This window comes from Siphateles boraxobius, unplaced genomic scaffold, assembly GCF_051911475.1.
Source record: "Siphateles boraxobius isolate OS27281-9 unplaced genomic scaffold, OSU_SipBor_1 130, whole genome shotgun sequence".
NCBI lineage: Eukaryota > Metazoa > Chordata > Actinopteri > Cypriniformes > Leuciscidae > Siphateles > Siphateles boraxobius.
The window spans coordinates 24,713,950-24,735,971 of NW_027508734.1; the positions used below are offsets into that span (position 1 = coordinate 24,713,950).

The following is a 22,022-nucleotide window of genomic DNA, read 5'->3' on the forward strand; positions in this document are numbered from 1 at the left end:
TCAGGCCTATTGTACTGCAGGCCTTCTGTCCTCCTCCCTTTTTGACGTTGGACCAAGAGAAACTAAATCTGCTCTGCCCAGTTAGTGTTCTAGATGCTTACGTCCACAGAGCTGCCCTGTGGAGAAAATGTGAACAATTGTTTTTTGTTTTGGACCCCCTAGGAAGGGCTGTCCTGCATCTAAGCAGAGGTTGAGCAAGTGGGTGGTCGAGGCCATCTCACTTGCCTACGAGTCTGCCGGTCAGCCTTCTCCTTTGGCTGTCCGGGCTCATTCAACCAGGAGTATGGCTGCCTCTAAGGCTATTTTGTCAGGAGTATCAATTCAGGATGTTTGCGATGCGGCAAGCTGGTCCTCACCGCACACATTCGTAAAGTTTTACCATCTTGACTTCAGCTCCACTCCAGGGGCGCAGGTGCTTTCGTCCGAATGTGCGCCTTGACTACACGCGACGGACACTTGCTCGTATGGCGACGTTGGTATTAGCGTTCCCACAGCGTTTCAGGCAGCTCGAGTTCCCTGAAAGGGAAGTCTCTGGTTACGTATGTAACCTTAGTTCCCTGAAGGGAACGAGACGCTGCGTGTCTGTGCCATACTCCCAGCATGCCCGTGAGCACTTGCTTCAGTCTTATCAGAAGCTGATGCGCTTGTGTTTTGGGGGTGCTTATATAGTTTCCTGGTCGATGACGTCACCCGCCTATGACGTTCCGTCTCGCCATTGGACTGATTTCATACGTGCTTCATGACGCACTCACGCAGGGGCGTTCCCACAGCGTTTCACGCAGCATCTCGTTCCCTTCAGGGAACTAAGGTTACATATGTAACCAGAGACGATTTCTTTACCTGCTTGTGTATACTTTTGGAATAACAAATTTGCTGATATTGGTTGGGAGAATTTCTGGCTCCTTCAACAAAAATTATTTTTATCTAATAAAGTAGTTGAACTCTCAATTAAAATTATTCACAATTGCTACCCAGTTAATTATAAATTTGCTAAATTTAATAATAGCATTTCCCCCTTGTGCTCCTTTTGTCATCAGTTTGATGAAACAATTATTCATTTGTTTTGGGAATGTGTGTATTGCTAAATCTTTTGGATTGACTTTTCAAATTTTGTTAAAAGGTATCTATCTTTAAACTTCTGTATAAGCCAAATAATTGTGTTTTTTTGGTGACTCTCTGAATTCAGACCCTTTTCATTTTAAAATTGTTCTTAATTTGCTACTTTTTCTTGCCAAATTTTATATTCACAAGTGTAAATTTTTAAAGAAAACTCCTTCTTTTTTCATTTTCAAGAAAGATTTTGAAATGTATCTAAACTCTTTGAAGAACACAAAAAATTCCACTGCATGTAAGACTCTGCAATGGTGTCATTTAAGCTAGTTTAATTGTTCTTTATGTTTATGTAGTGTAATCCTCTGTATTCTGTATTGTTTATTGTTTATTATTGTCCTTATTTGTATTTGATATTACTGCATAATAAAAAAATAATAAAAAATAAAAAAAGATTATTAGATTTGATTGTGCATTAGCCTCACATATGACTGACTTTGCTGTATGCAGGCAGCGATGTAATGATGCCTGATATGAACTTGGGTTGCTACATTAACTGAATTAATATATGAACATGCCACGTTGATAGGTCACAGCCTACCCATGAAAAGATTTAAACGCACGTTACTGGATCACTCCCAGTAAAACACCACAAAACAAAACAAAATGAAAACATAACAAAACAAATTACAACCAGTACTTTAACATTGTAGAGATGCACAACAATGCATAACACTGTAAACCTGCAACCATGTTTTCTTTTCAGATATTAAAACTTTCTCATTGACATGCATAACAACCATAATAACTTTAAATTGTGGGCACTAGGGCCATCGCAATGAAACATCTTAAAAAAATATAACAAACATGCTTCATTTTTGTGATAGCAGAAGGAAGAGCACCATGGGAAGGCCTAAATATCTTTGTCCACACATCAAACAATGAGCAAAATGTACACACACACTGAGGGGCATTTTTCTTTCTTACATTTTATGACTGACCTTAGCTCTGTCCACTGTTTCACAAACAGCAGGTAAAAAAATAACATTATGTGTGAATTTGTAAATTTTTGATGGTGTGAATGGACAGCAGAAAATAATGGGTGGCTCATAACAGCTTTCAGACTGATTCAAACATAATTACTGTTATTTCCACTCTGCCACCATCCACAAACCAACTGTCGGGCAAAGGAAAACAAGTTGTTTATACAGCCCGATTTGTGAAGGTAGCTTGTTACTATGGGCTGAAAGGGTTTGTCAGTGGCCAGACACCTGTTGTGACCTCCACTGTCTGCAATTACGTTTCAGTTCTCTTCTCCTTGGTCTCTCTCTTGGTCTTCTTTGTTTCTCTTACTATACTGTTCTGCTCTCTCTCTATCTCTCTCTCACAGAATTCTCTTCCCAATTACACAATCACGTTTCCTTCACAAAAGATTGTTGTTTGATATTCAGTATGCATGCAAGTTGTCTTATGAATTTTTGAAGGGTTAGTTCACTCAAAAATGAAAATTCTGTCATTAATTACTCTCCCTCATGTTGTTCCAGACCTTCGTTCATCTTCAAAACACAAATTAAGATATTTTTTATGAAATCCGAGAGGTTTCTGAACAGTCATAGGCAACAGCGTCATTGCAACTTTCAAGGACCAGAAAGGTAGTGTAAGGCGGGTGCCAGAAAGTCTGGGCAAAAGGCTCTCCTGAGAATTAACATTTGAACCCTCCCTTGCATAATTAACAGCAACATCTGAGACGCAGCACACATTGCAACTCACACCTCACCCCTCATTTTGACAATCTCCCCCTTCTCCTCCTCACCTGAAACTCACTGAAAACCCATGAAATGTTAAATGTGTACAAAAAAGTAACTATACATGTTTGGTATCATTTAAAGTGTCTCAGTACGTCTGGTAAAATGGACTAATTCTCCCAACCATAATGAAAAGCTAAAAGTTACAAAATATGAGAAAAGTGATGTGTCCCATAAAAGGTGTTCCCTCCCTCAGATCCTCCATTCTGATCTCACAGTTGTGAGCCCCTCACTAGGGGACCAACTCTAATTATAATGACAGACACCACCATTTGGTAAGCAAATTGAATTATCTGGGTTTATAAGGAAAATAATCAAAAAGATTCACGGAGTCTGAAGTTTGACTACCCACATAACCGCTGTGTGTAATTTTCGTTGCCAGGTAATAATTTCTACAAATTCCTCGATTTCTGAATTGTTGTTATGATTGTATTAAGTTCAAGTGTATGCAATTCCATGAGGGCTATCAAAATATCTTTTGATCGAGTAAGGGTGAATCCGACCGCTTAAGATATTAGCTAATAACCTCTGTTTGATGAAAAAAAAACTGGCGAGATTGTGTTGTGAGACCTGTGAAAGACGCAGTACCTCTAAGTGATATAGTTTCCTAATCTGAGCGGGTAAAACAATTAAAGGGTTAAAGAAGAATAATCAAACATTCACTCACTTATAATGATACCCAGATATCATTAAAACCAGTCAGAGGAAATAACAAGTTTATACATATGAGAAAATGTATTTCATTTAATCTTAAATGTTGCAGAAAAGGAAAGACTTGTAACACGCAGAGACCTTCACCCACTGATCAGTGTCACGGGTGTTGTGCAGGTAGAAGGCAGGTTGAGGCAAAAGCTCTAATTCCAATATTTACTGAAAAACTAATGAAACGAATAAACAGATACACCAGGTTGGCAGAATGGACAAGCACTAAACACTCTGAACATATCCAGCATAACATCTACGTAACAGACAAGGACCGACCAGGACAGACTGAACAGAAGCAAACTAAATACAAGCACTAATCAAACATAACAAGGTGAAGACAGGTGACACTGATGAAGATAACGATGAACAGTCTGGTAAGTGAGGGAGTGGGTACAGGTGTGGAGACAAGGAGGATTCTGGGGAGTATAGTGCAGACTAAGACAGACAGAGGCAGATGAAGACTGTGACAGAACGCCCCCCTTCAAACAGGCGCGACCTCGCACCGTAGAACATCTATGGGGTGGGGGGGTGGGCGCCCTGGAGGCTGACGAGGGCGTGCCGGATCTGGAGCCGGAAGCCTCCAGGGCGGAGCAGGACCTGCGGGAGGCCAGGGCGGAGCAGGACCTGCGGGCGGCCAGGGCGGTGAGGACCCTCCGGGCGGCCACGGCGGTGAGGACCCTTCGGGCGGCCACGGCGGTGAGGACCCTTCGGGCGGCCACGGCGGTGAGGACCCTTCGGGCGGCCACGGCGGTGAGGACCATTCGGGTGACTGTGGGCTCTTGGGCGCCCATGGCGAGGGGCTACATTTTTGGGTGAACTAACCCTTTAAGCAAATAAAATGTGTTTAAAAAGTGTTTAATGGAGGAAACTTTTTTTCTCTAACTCAAGAGAATTGATGACAAAAATTAATCCTTGGGCTCAAACTCTGCTCTCCCTCTAAGATAAAAATACAAATTATATGTAATGCCTTTGCAGAAAAAAAAGAAAAAAACAACACATTAAGCAAAGTTTGAATATATACATGGAGCCTCATACACCCAATAACAACAAATACACACCAACTCTAGAGATACCGACATTACTTCCTTAAGAAAACACTAATAAACATAAAAAGGATAGATAAGATAATACCAATTATTATATTGTAATTAATTTTACCAGTACCTATAATTGAGATGTTTTACCCATGATTAAAGTTTTAAAAGTGTCTATCCTACTACTTCTGACTGGCAAATTGAAATTTAATGCTAGAACTAAAAGAGATGGATACAGAACAACATTCAGGTAGAGTGCCTGTACATTTACATCTGTAATGTAACATCCGTAAAATTGCATTTTGAAGTACATACTTTTGTTAGTGCTATGACCCTGATACCATTAGATCCTTTTAGCTTTGTGCACTAAAAGTAAGAGGAAGAACGAGAAAGGCATTCTTGTGTTTAAAAAGCTAGATGGAGCAGAACAGAACAAACTGCACACATCTCAAAACATATTTTTAAAATCTGAACCGTTTTTAACAACACAAGAGTCTTGTCAAGTTTATCCATCTTTAAACCTTGCTTCAAAATAATACTTTCAAAAACGATACCGAATTTCAAACATATTTGCTGTGGGTTAAATTTCTTTCTACCGGCTGTTGTTTACTTATTATTTATAGACACCTTCATTTCAGACCATTAGTCACTACTGCAGGTAGCATGAAGGTCACAGGCTCAGAAGTGCACCTTTAATTTAACAGAGCCGAGTGCTCACTAAGAATTAACTCACTCACAAATCCTTTCAGGTTTCACAGAATATCAATGAGAACACAATAAGAGACACTACCTCCCTCTGAACCTTTACCCGCTGTTGCAAGCATGACCCAGTGCATGGTGGTCATTAAATATGTAAAAGCTTTAGCTCTCTGCAACCCCCCCAAAAAAACAACCTTTAAGTTGTTTTGATACACAGTTTATCCTCTCGGGGCATCGCACATCTCTATACTTCAATTACAAGTAAGCCTTTTCCTTACAGCATGCTGACTCCTTATCTGCCACATAATGAGAAGACAGATGCTTTGGCAGGAACATCAATCCATTGATCTCAAAGGAAATGGAATCCTTGCTGTGGTGTGCAACACCAATGTAATGGGTCTCCCTTTGATGTGGCTGTTAGCTCAGACTTTTGTTGAGAACCGAGTGTCCCTTGTTTCTGCTTTTATAACATTATGCACTCTAAAACATTGTTCAACTTCTCATTCTTAGTCTTTAATCAGATTCAAAACAATTCTAATGACCGAGTGATATTAATGGTGTGAACAGTTTACATCATCAAGTACTGATCATCAATGTATTAAAACAACTTTAAACCATTAAAACAACACAATGTAAAGTGAAAGCTAAACAAACTCAGTTTTTTTATTGTATGGCAACCTTTGATAGCAATTTTAGCTGCTAGTTTGTAAGTTTAATTGGCCACATTTACATTATACAGATTATATCTTAGCAAATCGTAAGTGCATTAATCACATTAACGGCAATTAATAGGACAAGTATCCATGAAATCCATAATCAATTCAATGTTCATTTAATCATTTTGCTGCCCAAAAAAATAGTCAAGAAGAGACATTGCCACTGGACTAGGACAGCAAATCTGAATTGGATTCTAGCACATTCCGGCATATCACTGAGCGTCCCTATGCTGTATGCCATCATCATGCTTTACTGCTCACACAGTAATGTGCTCTGTTATTTATGCCAAACAACATCTTTTAATACAGAGGGAAAAAAGTTCAAGTTGAAAAATTCTTGCAGAATGATTTAAACGATACCCTGTATCCAGGCCCTTACACAATAAACCATAATTTATATGGTTATATGGAGTTCATATTTGCATGATCCTTAAATGAGATAAAATTAAATATATTTGGAGTGCTATGCTATCTATTATGTAAGGGCTTGAGCATGAGACTTGACTTGGTAAATATTTAAATATAAATATTTAAAGATAAATGGATTACTTTAGTAATAGAGATTACTAAAGAATATTCAATACATAATAGAGATAACATAAATAGTGGGGTGGAGAAAAGATGCTAGAAGTATTGTCACTAGACTGAGGTATGGGGCCTGTTTATATAGGCTGCTCGTGTAATGAGTGATAGGACATAAGGTAAGATGAAGTTTTGTTTAGAGGACCATATATGTCCTAGGGTTCTGAATATTTTCATATGCTACTGTATGTAGGCATTTATAAAACACACAGTTCAGAGTACTGTATACGGGTTCAAAACAAATTCTTCTCTATCAACAGAATTTGTGACAGGCTGTAAATTACCAGAAAATCATTTTGACTGGCCGCACAGTTTGTTAAAAACAAACACAAATCACATTTACAAACCACATTTACAGTAAAGCACTTGCAATGGTAGCAAAGGGCAATGCATTCCAGAGGGTTTAAAAGCAGTTACATGAAACTAAAATTTCTGTTAAAACACTTGTATTAATTCTGCCATTCAAACGTGTGTAATGTGAACTGTTAATGCTGCTAAATCAGGCTTTTAGCACTGGGACTATTTATATGGTCATGGAAAAGTTGAAGGATTATGATATAATTCAATGGATAATACTGTACAGGATTTGTCAATGGATAATAAACATTTTGTCTGTTCAATTTCTTTTTTTACAGAATTTCAAATTCCATGATTGAAATATGTGTTCGAAGCATAAAAATGTATATTAGCATAAACGATGCTAACACAGTTCACAATGTGTATTGTAGTCTAATATAGTTTCAATTTATTTTAGACTGGGTGATCTAGGATCTTTGCCATAATTTATTATGACAAGGGTTAATGGTTAGCCATAAAAAAATTACAGAAAAAAAGAGATGCTTGTTAATTAATAAGCTCTTGTATCAGACTTTTTAAGAGTAATACTAATGACCAGAGCAATCACCTGGGATGGAGACAACCAGGAACATTGTCCCAGTCCGATGGAGGCACCATTTAACACAAATGTAATCTTTTTGAATGCTTTAGCATGTTGTTTAGACTTTAAAACAATTATTTGTCTTCCCAAAGATCACAGAAGACAATGCTGCAATTTTAACAAACAACAACAAAGATTTTATTACATTAATTTATTGGGCGTAATTCATGGAGACAAGAAGTATGTCATCTTTCTGGATTCTTAAGAATCCAGAAAGATGACATGTCTCCAATAACTTTCTAAAGGGTTCGGTAGAAAAATGTGATTCTGAGTTCTTCAGTGTATCTAGGGGACGGACGGTCTGACTGTCTGTCTATTAGGGGTATAACGGTACAGAAAAACAACAGTTCAGTATCTACCTTGGTTTTGAAATCATGGTTCGGTGTGTTTTTAGGGGGAAACAAAACATTACATTGGTTCTTTTTTATTAAACAGTGTTTACTGAATTAACTAAAAAAGCCTGTTAATCAATCAATCCTGCTGCAAGATGCTGCAACACACTCTTCATACTGCAGTTTATGGTGCTGTTGTAAATAAGGGAAGATTTTTGAAGTGCAAAATATTTTACCACATGTATATTTTAGTCAGAATTATTGCACTATTCATTCTATTGCACTCAGTCTGACTGACAGACATGCCCACGCCAATGCAGCGCTCCTTGAGTGAAGACAGAGTTATGCACAATGGATACAACTGTAAGACCTAGGTTTTGGTTCGTCCAGGAGAAAAACTGAGTTTCAAATTACACAGAACACACAGAAGTTCCGTGATGGTTAAAACAATGCTACATTCATTCGGTACACAGTGGCGGCTGCTGGTCTTTCAAAGAGAGGAAGCTGTATTAACTGTCTTTATAAAGTATATTATTATTAAACTGTCTGTACACTTACAAAGTTCTCAGTGCTTTGGTTTGTATGTAGAGACCCTCATTAAGCTACCGTGTTAGTGTGGGGCTATTTTGAGCCTTGTTAGTGGTATTAACTAGCGATCTCTTTTTACTTATTATGCCCCATATACACTGTAAAAATGAATACGAATGAATATGCTAAATCTAATCAATAAAATTGAGGCAACAGATTACAAGCAATATTATTAATTAAATTTAACAAATTAGAATTGAGTAATAATTAACCAAATTAATTCCTTAAAAGTTAACCATTTAAAATGAGTAAAATTTACACATTTTCTTAAACAAAAATATCGGAATAACAGACTGACGTCAAAGATGATTTAAGAACACTTTTTTTTTGAAGATTGAACATTGAAGACACCTGATGTTAACAAGCCGAATCACTGAAGGAGAAAACCGTAATTGGTATGTTACCATTATGGAGATTAGTGTTTGCTTAAGCTGGGCTCTTTACTCTTAATTAATTGACTTTAGATTTTGTTTGGTTGTTGTACTTCAGTTATAACAGCCAGATGAACAACTAGAAAAGGTGATCTGATGGTGTTGGTTGTGTTTTAACATATTCATTATTTCACAATCATTTGACCTGAGTCACTGAGCTCATATAGAGTCCTATTTCTCAGTTAAGTTTACTTTATATTTAAAAGTAAATAATTATAGGAGTCCTGTCCTTGTACAGCTTCATATTTTTAGCGTTTTCAGTGAGACCAAATCAATAATAAGACATTTTTAAAGGTACTTTATGTTGGCACACACAGACATCAAGAATTAGCGTATAAACCTCAACAATGGTGACAAACAGATCAACTCTGAACACAAGCTCATTATTTATTCATGCAGCAATGCATGATGGGAGCCATGAATGAGTTTTGATTGGTGGCATGCAGAATGCACTGCAACATGCTTTATAATTGTCACCATTGTTGAGATTCACAGGCTGATTCTTGATGTCTGTGTGTCTAAAAACTAAAAAAAAAAAAAATGTATTTGAGATATGTTTAAAAAATTCTTAGGATTACATTGTAAAGGTTACAAATATTATGCTGTACATGGACAGTGCTGCTATAATTAATAAAGTAAACCTAAATTGGGCTCTATATGAGTTCCATGACTCAGGTCAAATGATTGTGAAATAATGGTTATGTTAAAACACAACCAACACCATCATATCACCTTTTCTATTTGTTCATCTGGCTGTTATAACTGAAGTACAACAACCAAACAAAATTTAAAGTCAATGATTTAAGAGTCAAGAGCGCAACTAAAGCAAACATTAATCTCCATAATGGTAACATACCAATTACGGTTTTCTCCTTCAGTGATTCGGCTTGTTAACATCAGGTGTCTTCAATGTTGGCAATAAAAAAAAGTGTTCTTAATTCATCTTTGACGTCAGTCTGTTATTCCGATATTTTTGTTTAAAAAAATGTGTAAATTTTACTCATTTTAAATGGTTAACTTTTAAGGAATTAATTTGGTTAATTATTACTCAATTCTAATTTGTTAAATTTAATTAATAATATTGCTTGTAATCTGTTGCCTCAATTTTATTGATTAGATTTAGCATATTCATTCGTATTCATTTTTACAGTGTACTAGCGTTATAAGCTAAACAGTTTTTAGAGATAAAACTCTTTACACTCGATTATCATGAAAACAAATCCCAGAGAACAGTCGACTCGGTACCAATGTGTTATTACACCCCAGGTTAATTTTGCGCCGGAGTTCTCCTTTAATGAATGAATGAACAAACAATCTAAAAAAAAGATATTAAAATCGAGAGAGGAAATGTGGGAAATAGGTTAAACTAAAAGAATGTGGTGTATAATTGTGTAAAATTTATTATGAAAATTGGCTAGCAATTTCGCCAAGCAAATACCAAGAAATAGGTTGCAGCAGTTTGTCTTTCGACTACACTTGCAAAATCCGCGATGGGACTGAGCTCGAATAGCTTGAGCGTCAGCGACTTTTTATAGTACAAAATCGCTGTCAATCAAAAGGAGATGCAGTCTTTCTACACACCCTCCAATCATCGCGCAGAGAAGCTGAGTGTCTGTGGGCGGGACATAATCGCAGATTTATCCAATGACCGTCTAGTTTCGAAGCACTGAAAAAAAACTGATCAAAGCAGCCCTATTGAAGTCAATGTACGCTCGACTTCAACAGGGAAATGCACTGTGACGCTCCGGGAAGCATATTTTTTTTCACAGGATGGTAGGGGAAGACTCATGAATATTCATTAGGGAACTCATCCCTGATTGGTCTTAACCCCAGTGACTGGTAGGTTTAGGGGCGGGGTTAGGGGTAGGTCAACAGACCCCCAGGGACGGGTAGGTTTAGGGGCGGGGTTAGGTGGTAGGTCATCAGACCAATCAGGCATGAGTTCCCTAATGAATATTCATGAGTCTTCCCCTACCATCCTGTGAAAAAAAATATCGCCTCCGGGAATGTATGAGAAGGAAATCGAGTCAGCCGACCTGCTATACATACAGTCGGCATTGCTCATAGTTGGGGGGCGTGGTCGGCGTGGGGGAAAACACCGCGAACATCATGTGTATTTGAATGACAAAATGTCTAATTGCGAAGCATTGACGCCTGCCGACCGGCAACGATATATTTCTAAATTAACTGCAATAGATTACGATTGCCCATATTTCATTAAAAACTTAGTCAATGACCCGACCAAATGGCCGGATGTGTCGTTTCCAGACATATTTTGCTAGCTGGTTGAATCTCCATTCTCCAGGTAAGCTACCGGTAACATTAGCCTATAACTCAATCATATGTTGCATACTATAACTCCATAAAACCTTGTCAGTTACCAATTGTACGTATGCTTCACTCCAAACTATTAATCCTTTTGTAAAACGGTGATCAGTAGTACGAGGAACAACTATAGGAATCTTGTAATATTTTAGGACAAAATAAATATTATAGTAATCCTATAGGAATACTACAACGTTAGTATTTTGGGACATACTATAGAAGTACTATAGAGGTATTACAGAACATCACAGAAGTATTACACTACTATTTAGGCCTATTGTGTGTAGCCATTTTGTCCTCCTTTCCGGTTCTGTGTGTTAATGGATGTAGAACTTTAATTCATAATTTGTTTGTTTATTGGCGGTACAGAAAACGACACAGCACCTCTTCAGCATTGTCGCGTGTATTTCAATGAGCGCCAAGGCAATGTTTTCCCCCACTGGCTAAATTCACATCACGTGACGGGGCGTTCCCGGGGGCGTTCCCAGACAACCGACTGTATCTATATGTAACTGATTCTGAATTAACTTGTGTTCGAGATGAACGTGTTCTAACGCATTGTTAGTCAATAAAATGTTAACACAATATTACATATTTGACCATTAATTTTTTAACATTATAGGGGAAGCCGAGCTTCCCTTGCAGTCTTAAAGAAATCCCCACTGGTACACATTACAGGATGGATACCCGACCCGAGCCCGACGGGCCGGGTTCGGACAGATATTTAGAAATTATGTTCGGGTCGGGCTCGGTCACATCAGTGCGATATGGTATAAATTTAAAACAGCTTATTATGTTGGTACTGTGCCTGATGCTTTCACGTGATGCAAACGTTCGTTTTTGTGATTAAAATACATGTAAAATATTACCATAACATCTGTCTTCCTGTGTGCAGAAATTTGTTTATGTAGCCGTGACAACGGAACAAGTGCATGCGCGCCTGCGTAAAGGGGGGGGGGGGGGTTGTACAATTATTACGTATACGTATTATATACTACGTATATTTATAATAATCAACTCTAGTCGCGCAGCACGTAATCTTCACTTTTAAACATATAACCAACCGCAATATGACCAGGTCGCCTATAGCCTACACCACATTACATAGAAGCAATGTTATGGATATCCATAAAACACTTGACTATACAACATATTAGATGTAACACCACCCAGCCAGCACAGCCATGTGGGGCCCACATGGGATTGACCTGGGCTATCTAACTGGGACCCAGCCAGTTTTGTCCATGGTTTCCATGTAGGCCCCACATGGGTTTACCCAGATTAAATGAACACTGCTAGGTGTGCACACTACAGGCTGTTAAATGTAACACATATCAGTGTTGGAGTTAATGAGATAATTAATTGATTGAATAATGATTGAGCATTATTGATGAACACCTGCTGTTAACAAGCATAATCACTGAAGAAAAGAGAAACACAAGAACTACTTCCAGCCACAGCCTTAGATGAAATCAACTGAAGATAAAATACACAAAATCTCTCAAGATCTGATTAAACAACTCCACAAACAGCATTACCTGCTTCACTTATTACCAACCAGGTTTACTTTATTTCTGGTAGACATCTACAGAAGTTTGTATTGAAAATTAACAGAGGTTAAGATGTTGATTATTTATTGAAAATAATAGTTTGGTCTGATGTCACCATTGTGGTGATAAGTGTTTGCTTTAGTTGGGCTCTTGACTTTTTAACATAAGTTTTTCTCTGCTCAGTTGTATCTGATTGTTATGTTGAGAACAGCAAGAGAAAATGCAATCAGATTCTATAAACTGATTGATGATTAGAATACAATCATCATGAAGTGGCTTAACTCACTAATATTGTGTGTGAGTTTTATATGGGTGACATGTTATTCATTTTATTTTATTGTTGTGATTCTACAGCAAGAGATCCAGCACATTTTTATCAGAACATCAAATGATTTTTAAAACACCATTTACACATTTTGGACTTCTGCGATTTTTACTCACACACAGACATCAAGAATCAGCATATGAATCGCTACAATGGTGACATGCTTCATGGTGCAATGCATTCTGGGAGCCATTGCTAAGTTTTGTATGAATCACCCAGAATGCATTGCACCATGAAGCATGTCACCATTGTTGAGATTCATATGCTGATTCTTGATGTCTGTGTGTGAGTAAAAATTGCAGAAGTCCAAAATGTGTAAATGATGTTTTAAAAATAATTTGATGTTCTGATAAAAATGTGCTGTGCCTTTTGCTGTAGAACCACAACAATAAAACAAAATGAATAACATATCACCCGTATAAATCTCACACACAATGATTCTATTTGTATCATCAATCAGTTTATAGCATGTGATTGCATTTTCTCTTGCTGTTCTCAACATAACAATCAGATACAACTGAGCAGAGAAAAACTAATGTTAAAAAGTCAATATCCCAACTAAAGCAAACACTTATCACCATAATGGTGACATCAAACCAAACTATTATTTTCAATAAATAATCAACATCTTAACCTCTATTAATTTTCAATAAGAACTTCTGTAGACGTCTACAAGAAATAAAGTAAACCTTGTTAGTAATAAATGAAGCTGGTAATGCTGTTTGTGGAGTTGTTTAATCAGATCTTGAGAGATTTCGTGTATTTTATCTTCAGTTGATTTCATCTAAGGCTGTGGCTGGAAGTAGGTCTTGCGTTTCTCTTTTCTTCAGTGATTCTGCTTGTTAACAGCAGGTGTTCATCAATAAAGCTCAAGCATTATTCAATCAATTAATTATCTCATTAACTCCAACACTGATCAGTGTTACATTTAACAGCCTGTAGTGTGCACACTGAGCAGTGTTCATTTCATCTGGGCAAACCCATGTGGGGCCTACATGGAAACCATGGACAAAACTGGCTGGGTCCCAGTAAGATAGCCCAGGTCAAACCCATGTGGGCCCCACATGGCTGTGCTGGCTTGGCAGAAGCATCTCTCAAACATTGCATTTTAAAGCAGTCAACAGAGAGATATGCATTGCCATGAGACATAAACACGTACGCACATACACTCGGACAGACAGAGACTTTGAATCTACCGGTACTTTGAGTGGAGGCAGCGCTGTCCTGTCTCTCCAGTCCCTCCTGTCAGTACAGCGGGAGGTGACGTTTCTCCGAGCAGAACCTCCTCATCGAAGTATTCTTCCACTCGGAAGGAACTGAAGCGAGTATGCCGGGGAAACCTCGTTTTGAAACAGCTTTCAAAAATGCGCGGTAACTGTTGAGCGGCTTAGTTGTACGTCACGTGCGTATCCTAACGTTATTTTTAGTAAAGGCTTATTTATACTTCTGCGTCGGACCAACGCCGGAGCCTCTACGCCGTAGACTACGCTTTGGTTTGAATTTATACTTCTGCGTCGTTGTCCGCGTTGACGCACGCAGAGGGAGCATGTGAAACCCGAGGGAGCGGATTGAGCAGACCAATCACAGCGCTTTCGTCCGCGTAGAATTGACGCGTTGTTCCATTTTTGAGAGGTGCACGTCAGGGTACGCCGGAGGGTACGCGCGCTACACACAGCCTACGGCGTAGCTACGACGTATGTTCGACGCAGAAGTATAAATTGGACTTAAGGCCGTGATAGGCTGTTGCAGTGTAGATTCCCATCAATCAAATAAAATCACACCATTGTTTCTTTATATTTTTAACGTTTTAATGATAAAGAATGCAACACAAAATTAGCAACTATGATAATATTAAAATTAAATTCTCTGTGCCTCAAGTGGGGGGGGAGCACAAGTATTTTTTGGGGCGGGCCCGGCCCCCTATGGCCCGCCCGAAGTGACGGGTCTGCTACAGTTGCTTAATAAAAGCAGGCTTTTCACACAAACAAACGCACATGTGTCATTAGTATGAGAAAAAAATGGGATTTTAACTGTCGGTCTCGGGTCAGGCTCGGACATAAATATCTTCATGCCGATCGGGCTCGGGTCGGGTTCGGTTACTGCTCTGTCGGACGCGGGCCGGGCTAGGACAAAAAAATTCGTCCCGATCCGCACTCTAGTACACATGCATACTGAAGCGAAAAACCCATGCCAACATTTTTCAGTAGGAATACTTGCACTGCTACACTACCTGTCTGTCCATCCATCCATCATTATAAACAGTGATAACCAAAATTTTACATTTATTATCCTCTCCACATTGTACGACCTCAGCTCTCATGGTGTTGAAGAAAAGTGAATGAAGAAAAGCAGTCACTCAGTAAAAGCACCACTGACAAAAAAGAACCACTTGGCTAAATACTTTGAATCAGAGTTTTGAATATTACTTAATTCAATAAAGATAATGGAATAAGGCATTCACAATGTACAATATCCTTCATAATGACATTTCCTTGAAACCTCTTTTATGACATGTGTGACATTTGGCTCTGTCACCAAAATCATAATTAAAATCTTAACTCCCAACACTTTATCACAGGGAGGAAAATAATTTAAGTTGAATGGAACGTTTGACAGACATCTGTCAAAGGATTTATAATTCAGCGCTAGTGGCCAGATTAAGAGAATCTATTATTTATTGTAAAACCCAAACCCATTCCTTTGCTCTGGGACAGAGGCTTTTTTGTTCTCTTTCTTTCGGAAATTCAGTGAGTCATTAGAGTCAATCTTTCAAACGATTCGTTCAAAATGTTTATTCATTTACGAACGAAGCAAATTACGTGCTGAATTCAGAACCGCATACTAGCCTACTCTTACTCTTTCTGCCATAGAAAGATGTGGTAAAAGTAGTACGTAAAGTATACTAATATGCGGTTCCGAATTTAGTAATGGTCTTTATTAATGGATCATTGAATAATTTTCTCAAATGTTTAGTTCAAAACTGTAGTTTCATACAGGAATGAAACACCACTGTGGTTTTGTTTGGAACTATTTTTGTTAGTGAAACAGACAATATTTTTTCTAAAATTCAAGGTCTTGCAACCGCCAACACAAGACAGCGTCACTACATCACAGCAAGAGTAAACAGTTACTGTTATCATTAAGCTAAGTTTATGCAAACTATCTGACTGCTTCACCTCTTACCTGTTATCCTCCCCAGCTGCTATTCTCCACTCCTGCATATAAACTTACCTTAGTGTTTCACTGATACCTGCGTTGTCCTCTTCTGTTGTTGAAAGAATACTAGACCACAAAAAGAAAAAAAATTGGCTGAAGATCATCTCCTCTCCCTCTGTCAAAATGGTCGTCCTCTGGAGTGGTATGTGGAGGAATTTAGAGTTTTTCCATCTGGTGAGTTTGAGCAACACTACGCTCATGCCCGCTTTCAAATGGATGATGAGGTAATTCGGTTCCTGTATCCTGGTCGTTGTGATTCACCTTTAGTCGTTTCCATTAATTTCATCCTCTGGCTAAATGGTTCTGATTCAGTGGTTGAAGTTAAAGAGGACAATTACAACCCTCATCCAGTCCCATCCTGAAAGCATTTGGGATTCTCACCCACTCTAGAGTCTGCTCCAGAATGCTCTCCAGAGTCCGCTTCAGTCCCAGAGTCCAGTCACAAGCCAATTCCAGTCCCAAAGTTTTGATACCAGTTCGTTTCAATGAGAAAAATTAACCCGTCCTTTCAAGTAAGCGAAATTCTCAAGCCCGCTCCATCCTAGAATGCAGCTCCTTAGAATGCAGCGCTGACCAGTATGGCCTTGGCCATTTGGTGTGTGGGCTGCACACGTTGGCTCCAGCCCCTGACAAGAGTCAGAGTCCGCTCCAGCCTTTGAGCCCATTCCAGAGTCCTCTCCCGCCCAAAAGTCTACAGCTCCTCCCAAGAAGATTTTATTGGGGGCTGTACGTCTCCAACCATCGCCCTAGATGCTTCCTGTTAGCCCGAGAGAACACTACAGACACAGTGTTATCAACATGGGAAAATCTCAGAGTAAAACTGGGACCTGTGAAAAATGATATACCAGTGTTTTGCCAGATGAGAAGTTTATCTATGTGTCATCTTTTTACTCTTTTAATTCATTTTATAACTGTATCATCTATATATCTCTTTTAATTACTTTTAAAACTGTTTTAATTTTCCTTGCTTTTATTTTTATTCCTTTCTGTGTAAAGCACTTTGAATTACCATAGTGTATGAAATGTGCTATAGGGCAGTGCTTCTCAATTCTGGTCCTGGGGACCCACAGCTCTGCACATTTTATATGTCTCCTTTATCTGACACCCAGTTCAGTTCATAGAACTCTTTCCTAACGAGCTGATGATCTGAATCAGGTGTGTTAAATGAGGGAGACTTACAAACTGTGCAGAGCTGTGGGTCCCCAGGACCAGGATTGAGAACCACTGCTATAGGGAATGTGAAGGTAAATCACGCAGTGTTGCATTATGGGACGTGGGCGCCATGTTTACAGGCACGATCTCTGTTTACCCTTTCGCCAGCCGTTGCTATGACATTTAATAGTGGGTGTGTTTGGCTAAAACGGGGTAAAATTGAAGAAGAACGGAAGAAATTGAAAGAAAAAGAGAAGGGACCCTACCGGGAGAAACTAAATGCCAGTGCCAAAAAAACGTTATTTGGACAAACTGTCCACGATAAACAACGTTGATCCGTATGATTTAGTTTTGGTGTTTGTTTTGCCTAGGCTAAGTTGATTACCATTGTACAAGACCGCCTAAACCGAGACCAAGACACTACCAAGACCAGAGGGTATCGAGACCAAGACAAGACCAAGACCAAGACAGACCAAGTCGAGACCAAGAACAAGACCAAGTCGAAACCGGAGGGAAAACAAAACAGATTAGTGTACAGTGTTGGGAAAGTTCACTTTCTACATGAACTAGTTTAAAGTTCAGTTCAAAAATTTTAAAATGAACTAGTTCAGTTCAGTTCATACTTTTAAATGTTGAACTAGTTCATTCATAGTTCTTTTTTTCCATATGTTGCTGCGAGCTATTATTTTTCAAAATGATTGCCACAGCCCATATAGACCTACAGACAGCAATTATTTTATTGGCGGGCAAAGTTTGAACAGAAATGTAAGATTTTTCCCATCCTCACCGACCTTGTCATAAAACTCGTTTAAATGATCATAGGACACCTCCTTGCTGCATTTTGTTTTGATCACGCATGCGCGGTGCAACGCTGGTGGCTGGTGTCGCCAGATTGGGTGTTTTTTCCGCTACAATATAAGGCCTGTTTACGGTGTATTTTAGCCGGCTTTTCGCCTGGAAGGCTCTATAGAAATCTGGTACCCTATTGAACGAAGTTAAAGCCCATGTTGCAGGTTAACCACCACTGCCGATTAATGGGTAGATAAATCACTCAAGATATGTATATCATTTTTAAAATGTCTCAAAAATGGTCTTAAAGACCAATTTTTTGCGTTTTTGGTATTAACAGGTTTTTTTTTACGCAATTCGGTGATGACGTCACGTTGGGAAGAAGTGGAGGAAAGGTAGCCTCGGCCTAGTGTTAGAACTTTGGTGACTGACTGGGTTGAGGAAGAGGTGGCCAGAGCCAACATGTATGATGGCCCACAGCCGTATAATTTCGAACCTGCCAGACGTGAGAGGGCAAAAGAGGAATTGTCAAGAACTGATGGCTGTCAAAGCCAATTAAATGCATGGTCCGAGGAGAATGAGTGGAGAGTTGGTTAAGTGTCATGGTGAGTTGCTATCATTTAGCAACGCAGCAATGAGCACTGGAGCTAGTCTACGAGCAGCAATGCACAATAACAACACTTTTTTTTTTACTGTCATTGAATAGCACCGAGTGAAAAATCAACATTTTCTTTATATCTAGTGGCAGTGATCATGACGTTAATAATAATAATAATAATAATAATGCATTTTATTTAATGGCGCCTTTCATAACACCCAAAGTCTCCTCACAAGCAATATACAGGTCACTGCATAAGACAAAACACACAACAAACAGGTAGCATACAGATTAAGTGCAGTAAAGACTCAATAAAACATGTTATAAAAAAGCCTGTATAAAAAGATATGTCTTAAGACGCGTTTTAAAAGTCAACAAGCACTCGCTATTGTGAACATCAGTAGGAAGAGAGTTCCATTGGCGGGGGGCAGCATAACTAAAAGACCTGGCACCCATAAGTAAGTCGAATCTGAGGTACCACAAGAGAAATTGAAGATGAAGATCTGAGAGAACGTGAAGGAGTGTAAACATGGAGAAGTTGAGTAAGGTATTGTGGTGCAAGATTATGAAGTGCCTAACAAGTAGCAAGATTTTGAATTCAACTCTATACTTTACTGGAAGCCAGTGCAATTGCTGAAGAACTGGAGAAATGGGCTCAGTATAAGGTGATCTAGAGAGAACACGAGCTGCAGAATTCTGAACCAACTGGAGCTTATGTAGCAGTTTGGAGGGAATACCTGTGAGAAGAGCATTACAGTAGTCTATACGTGAAGTGACTAGTAGGTGAATAAGAACTGCAGAATTATTATTTGAAAAAAAAGGACGGAGACGGTTAATATTACGCAAGTGTACGCATGTACGCATGTATGTGGGGAGTGTGCTTAACTGAAAGGAAACAACTATAAAGGACTCGTGGAACTACCAGTTCGGTTGCACTGTCTTTCCTATTCTTCTTCTGGGCAGACTTCAAACTCTGACAGACGTTACTCGCCATATAAATGAAGGTGACTTGACTTGACTTGATTCATGGGGATTAAAAAAAAAGAGTGAAAGGATTTTTACCATTAGGGTGTATGTCTACACACACTACTGACACATTTATGTTCAAACTCCATGTAAAGTGAATTTTGCATAATATGTCCCCTTTAAAATGATATAATATATGTTGTAATTAAATTAAATTAATTAAATACATTTTATTTAAAAATGTAATATGTCATCTATGAAGGTTTATGAGGTCTGCCATTCTCCACTAGCATTCATACCCATGCATGAATTTTCTAAAATACTGTGGTAATATAATGCCAGCTTGCCATCAAATCCGGTAAAAATCTTAAAAAACCCAGTTTTACAGACCATACTATTATTAAATGTTGTCAAGAGCAGGAAAAGAATACATATCCACAAAACAAATCTCTTACCTTTCGCTTTGACCGTTCAGACTTCTTGGACATATTTTTCATTTTTTTATGAAGATGATATAATACCTGAAATAAAAAAGCCACATTAATGCCAAAGAGTGTATACTATTACACTTCCAACATTAAACAACATATTACATGTTTACAACAGGTATGAAAAAACAGTAGTATGACATTTACACATAATAAATACATTGATTACATTAAATGCATGAGTAAACAATCTAACTCACATTAAATGTAATAAAAGTAGTCTGTTTAGTGGCATTCTTCTGAACTAGCAAATAAAAGCCATACTCTTCATGGAATGCTGATCTCCATACTCTAATGTAAATGTTTAAAGTGCACATGGAATCTGGGGGGCGCTAGTGAGCGGGCGATGGAATAGAACGTGTTTGGCTGAGCTCCTACCTATTTTTTATCTAATTTTGTATTAAAAGCAACATATCTTCTGTAATTATCCCCAGTGCGATTTATAACGTGTTCCTGAACACATAGTGAGTGTAATGAACGAGCCTTGAAAAGAGAGATGGCCTCTAAGCTTCAATAAATACAACGGATCCTGCAGTTCTAGGCCCAAAACCTCCTCGACGCAGAGTTCAGCTTCTGACCGTGCCCACACATCGACTCCACCAGACATGACCGCAAACGAAATAGATATGGAAGAATTGAAGTCGCAGATCCTGATATCCTTAAAAGCAAATGTTTCCGCAGTGAAATGGACTGAACCTAAGAACTCTCTCACTGACAATTTGTGAATGTAAAAGTGAATGAACTACAAGCTGTGGTGAGTACTTTAAAATCGGAACTGAAAGAGCTGAGAAACAAATCCGAGGACATGGAGTGGAGGATGCGGATGTGCAATATTCAAATCGGGGGTGTAGTGGAGGGACCGGGATCAGCTTCCACGCAGTCGGTCTCTAAATTACTATCCGAGGTACTGAAACTGGATAAATAAGTTCTGGTAGACCGCTTGCATCGCAGTCTAAGACCATTGACCCCCGGAGGAAAGCCATGGGTGATTGTAGCAAAGCTACACTACTATCAGGATTGTGTCGAAGTCCTGCGTCGAGCTCCAGTTGAATGGCGATTCCATCGCAATATTCTTGAATTACACTGCCAGTGTCGCCAAAGCACGAGCCACAAATGACGGACGTCAGGAAACTATTACGAGTGCAACGAGGTGTTCGATATGGCTTACTGTTTTCTGCTCGAATACGTGTCACTCAAAATGACATGGATAGAGAACTCCTGGACCCGGATAAAGCCATGGCCCACGTTAAGAAGTATATCATCGCTGGGGATGAAACCGGAATATAACTGAAGATTTTTTCCACTTCAACATAAATCCGGTGGGAAGTTTATAGCTAAGTTACCGGTTGTGATGCCGTTATGTTAAATCAGGTTGGGACAAATTGGTCAGGACAAATTGGTTGGGGGCTCTGCTTAGTTTGGTTTAAGAGTTACCCATATAAGCACATAATGTGTAGTCTCAATTTTGGGGGGTTCCTGGTTCATCATGTTCATGTCGATGACAAAGGTAGGGGTAATGTCAGACCATTTTCTTGTATTTTCTTTTTCTTAAAAGTTTATGGACTAATACTGAAGTCAATGTACATCAGGATATATTATTATAACATTGTACTGTTCTCAGCTCCATATGACCGATATTAATATGGCTTCTCAAGTAAATGGTTGTTCAGTTAAACTGGTGAGTTGGAATGTTAAATCTCTCAACCACCCTGTAAAATGTAAGAAAGTGTTTGC

The 22,022-nt window shown here is 38.7% G+C and overlaps 1 protein-coding gene across 1 annotated transcript in view; it reads right to left on the reverse strand.

Annotated features, from left to right (window-relative positions):
• galr1b (galanin receptor 1b) overlaps nt 1–22,022 on the reverse strand; it is a 70,120-nt gene that overhangs the window by 27,245 nt on the left and 20,853 nt on the right. Inside the window, exon 2 of the mRNA XM_077228910.1 lies at nt 20,256–20,321. Within this exon, the coding sequence (XP_077085025.1) occupies nt 20,256–20,321 (66 nt within the window). The remainder of the gene's footprint in view (nt 1–20,255; nt 20,322–22,022) is intronic.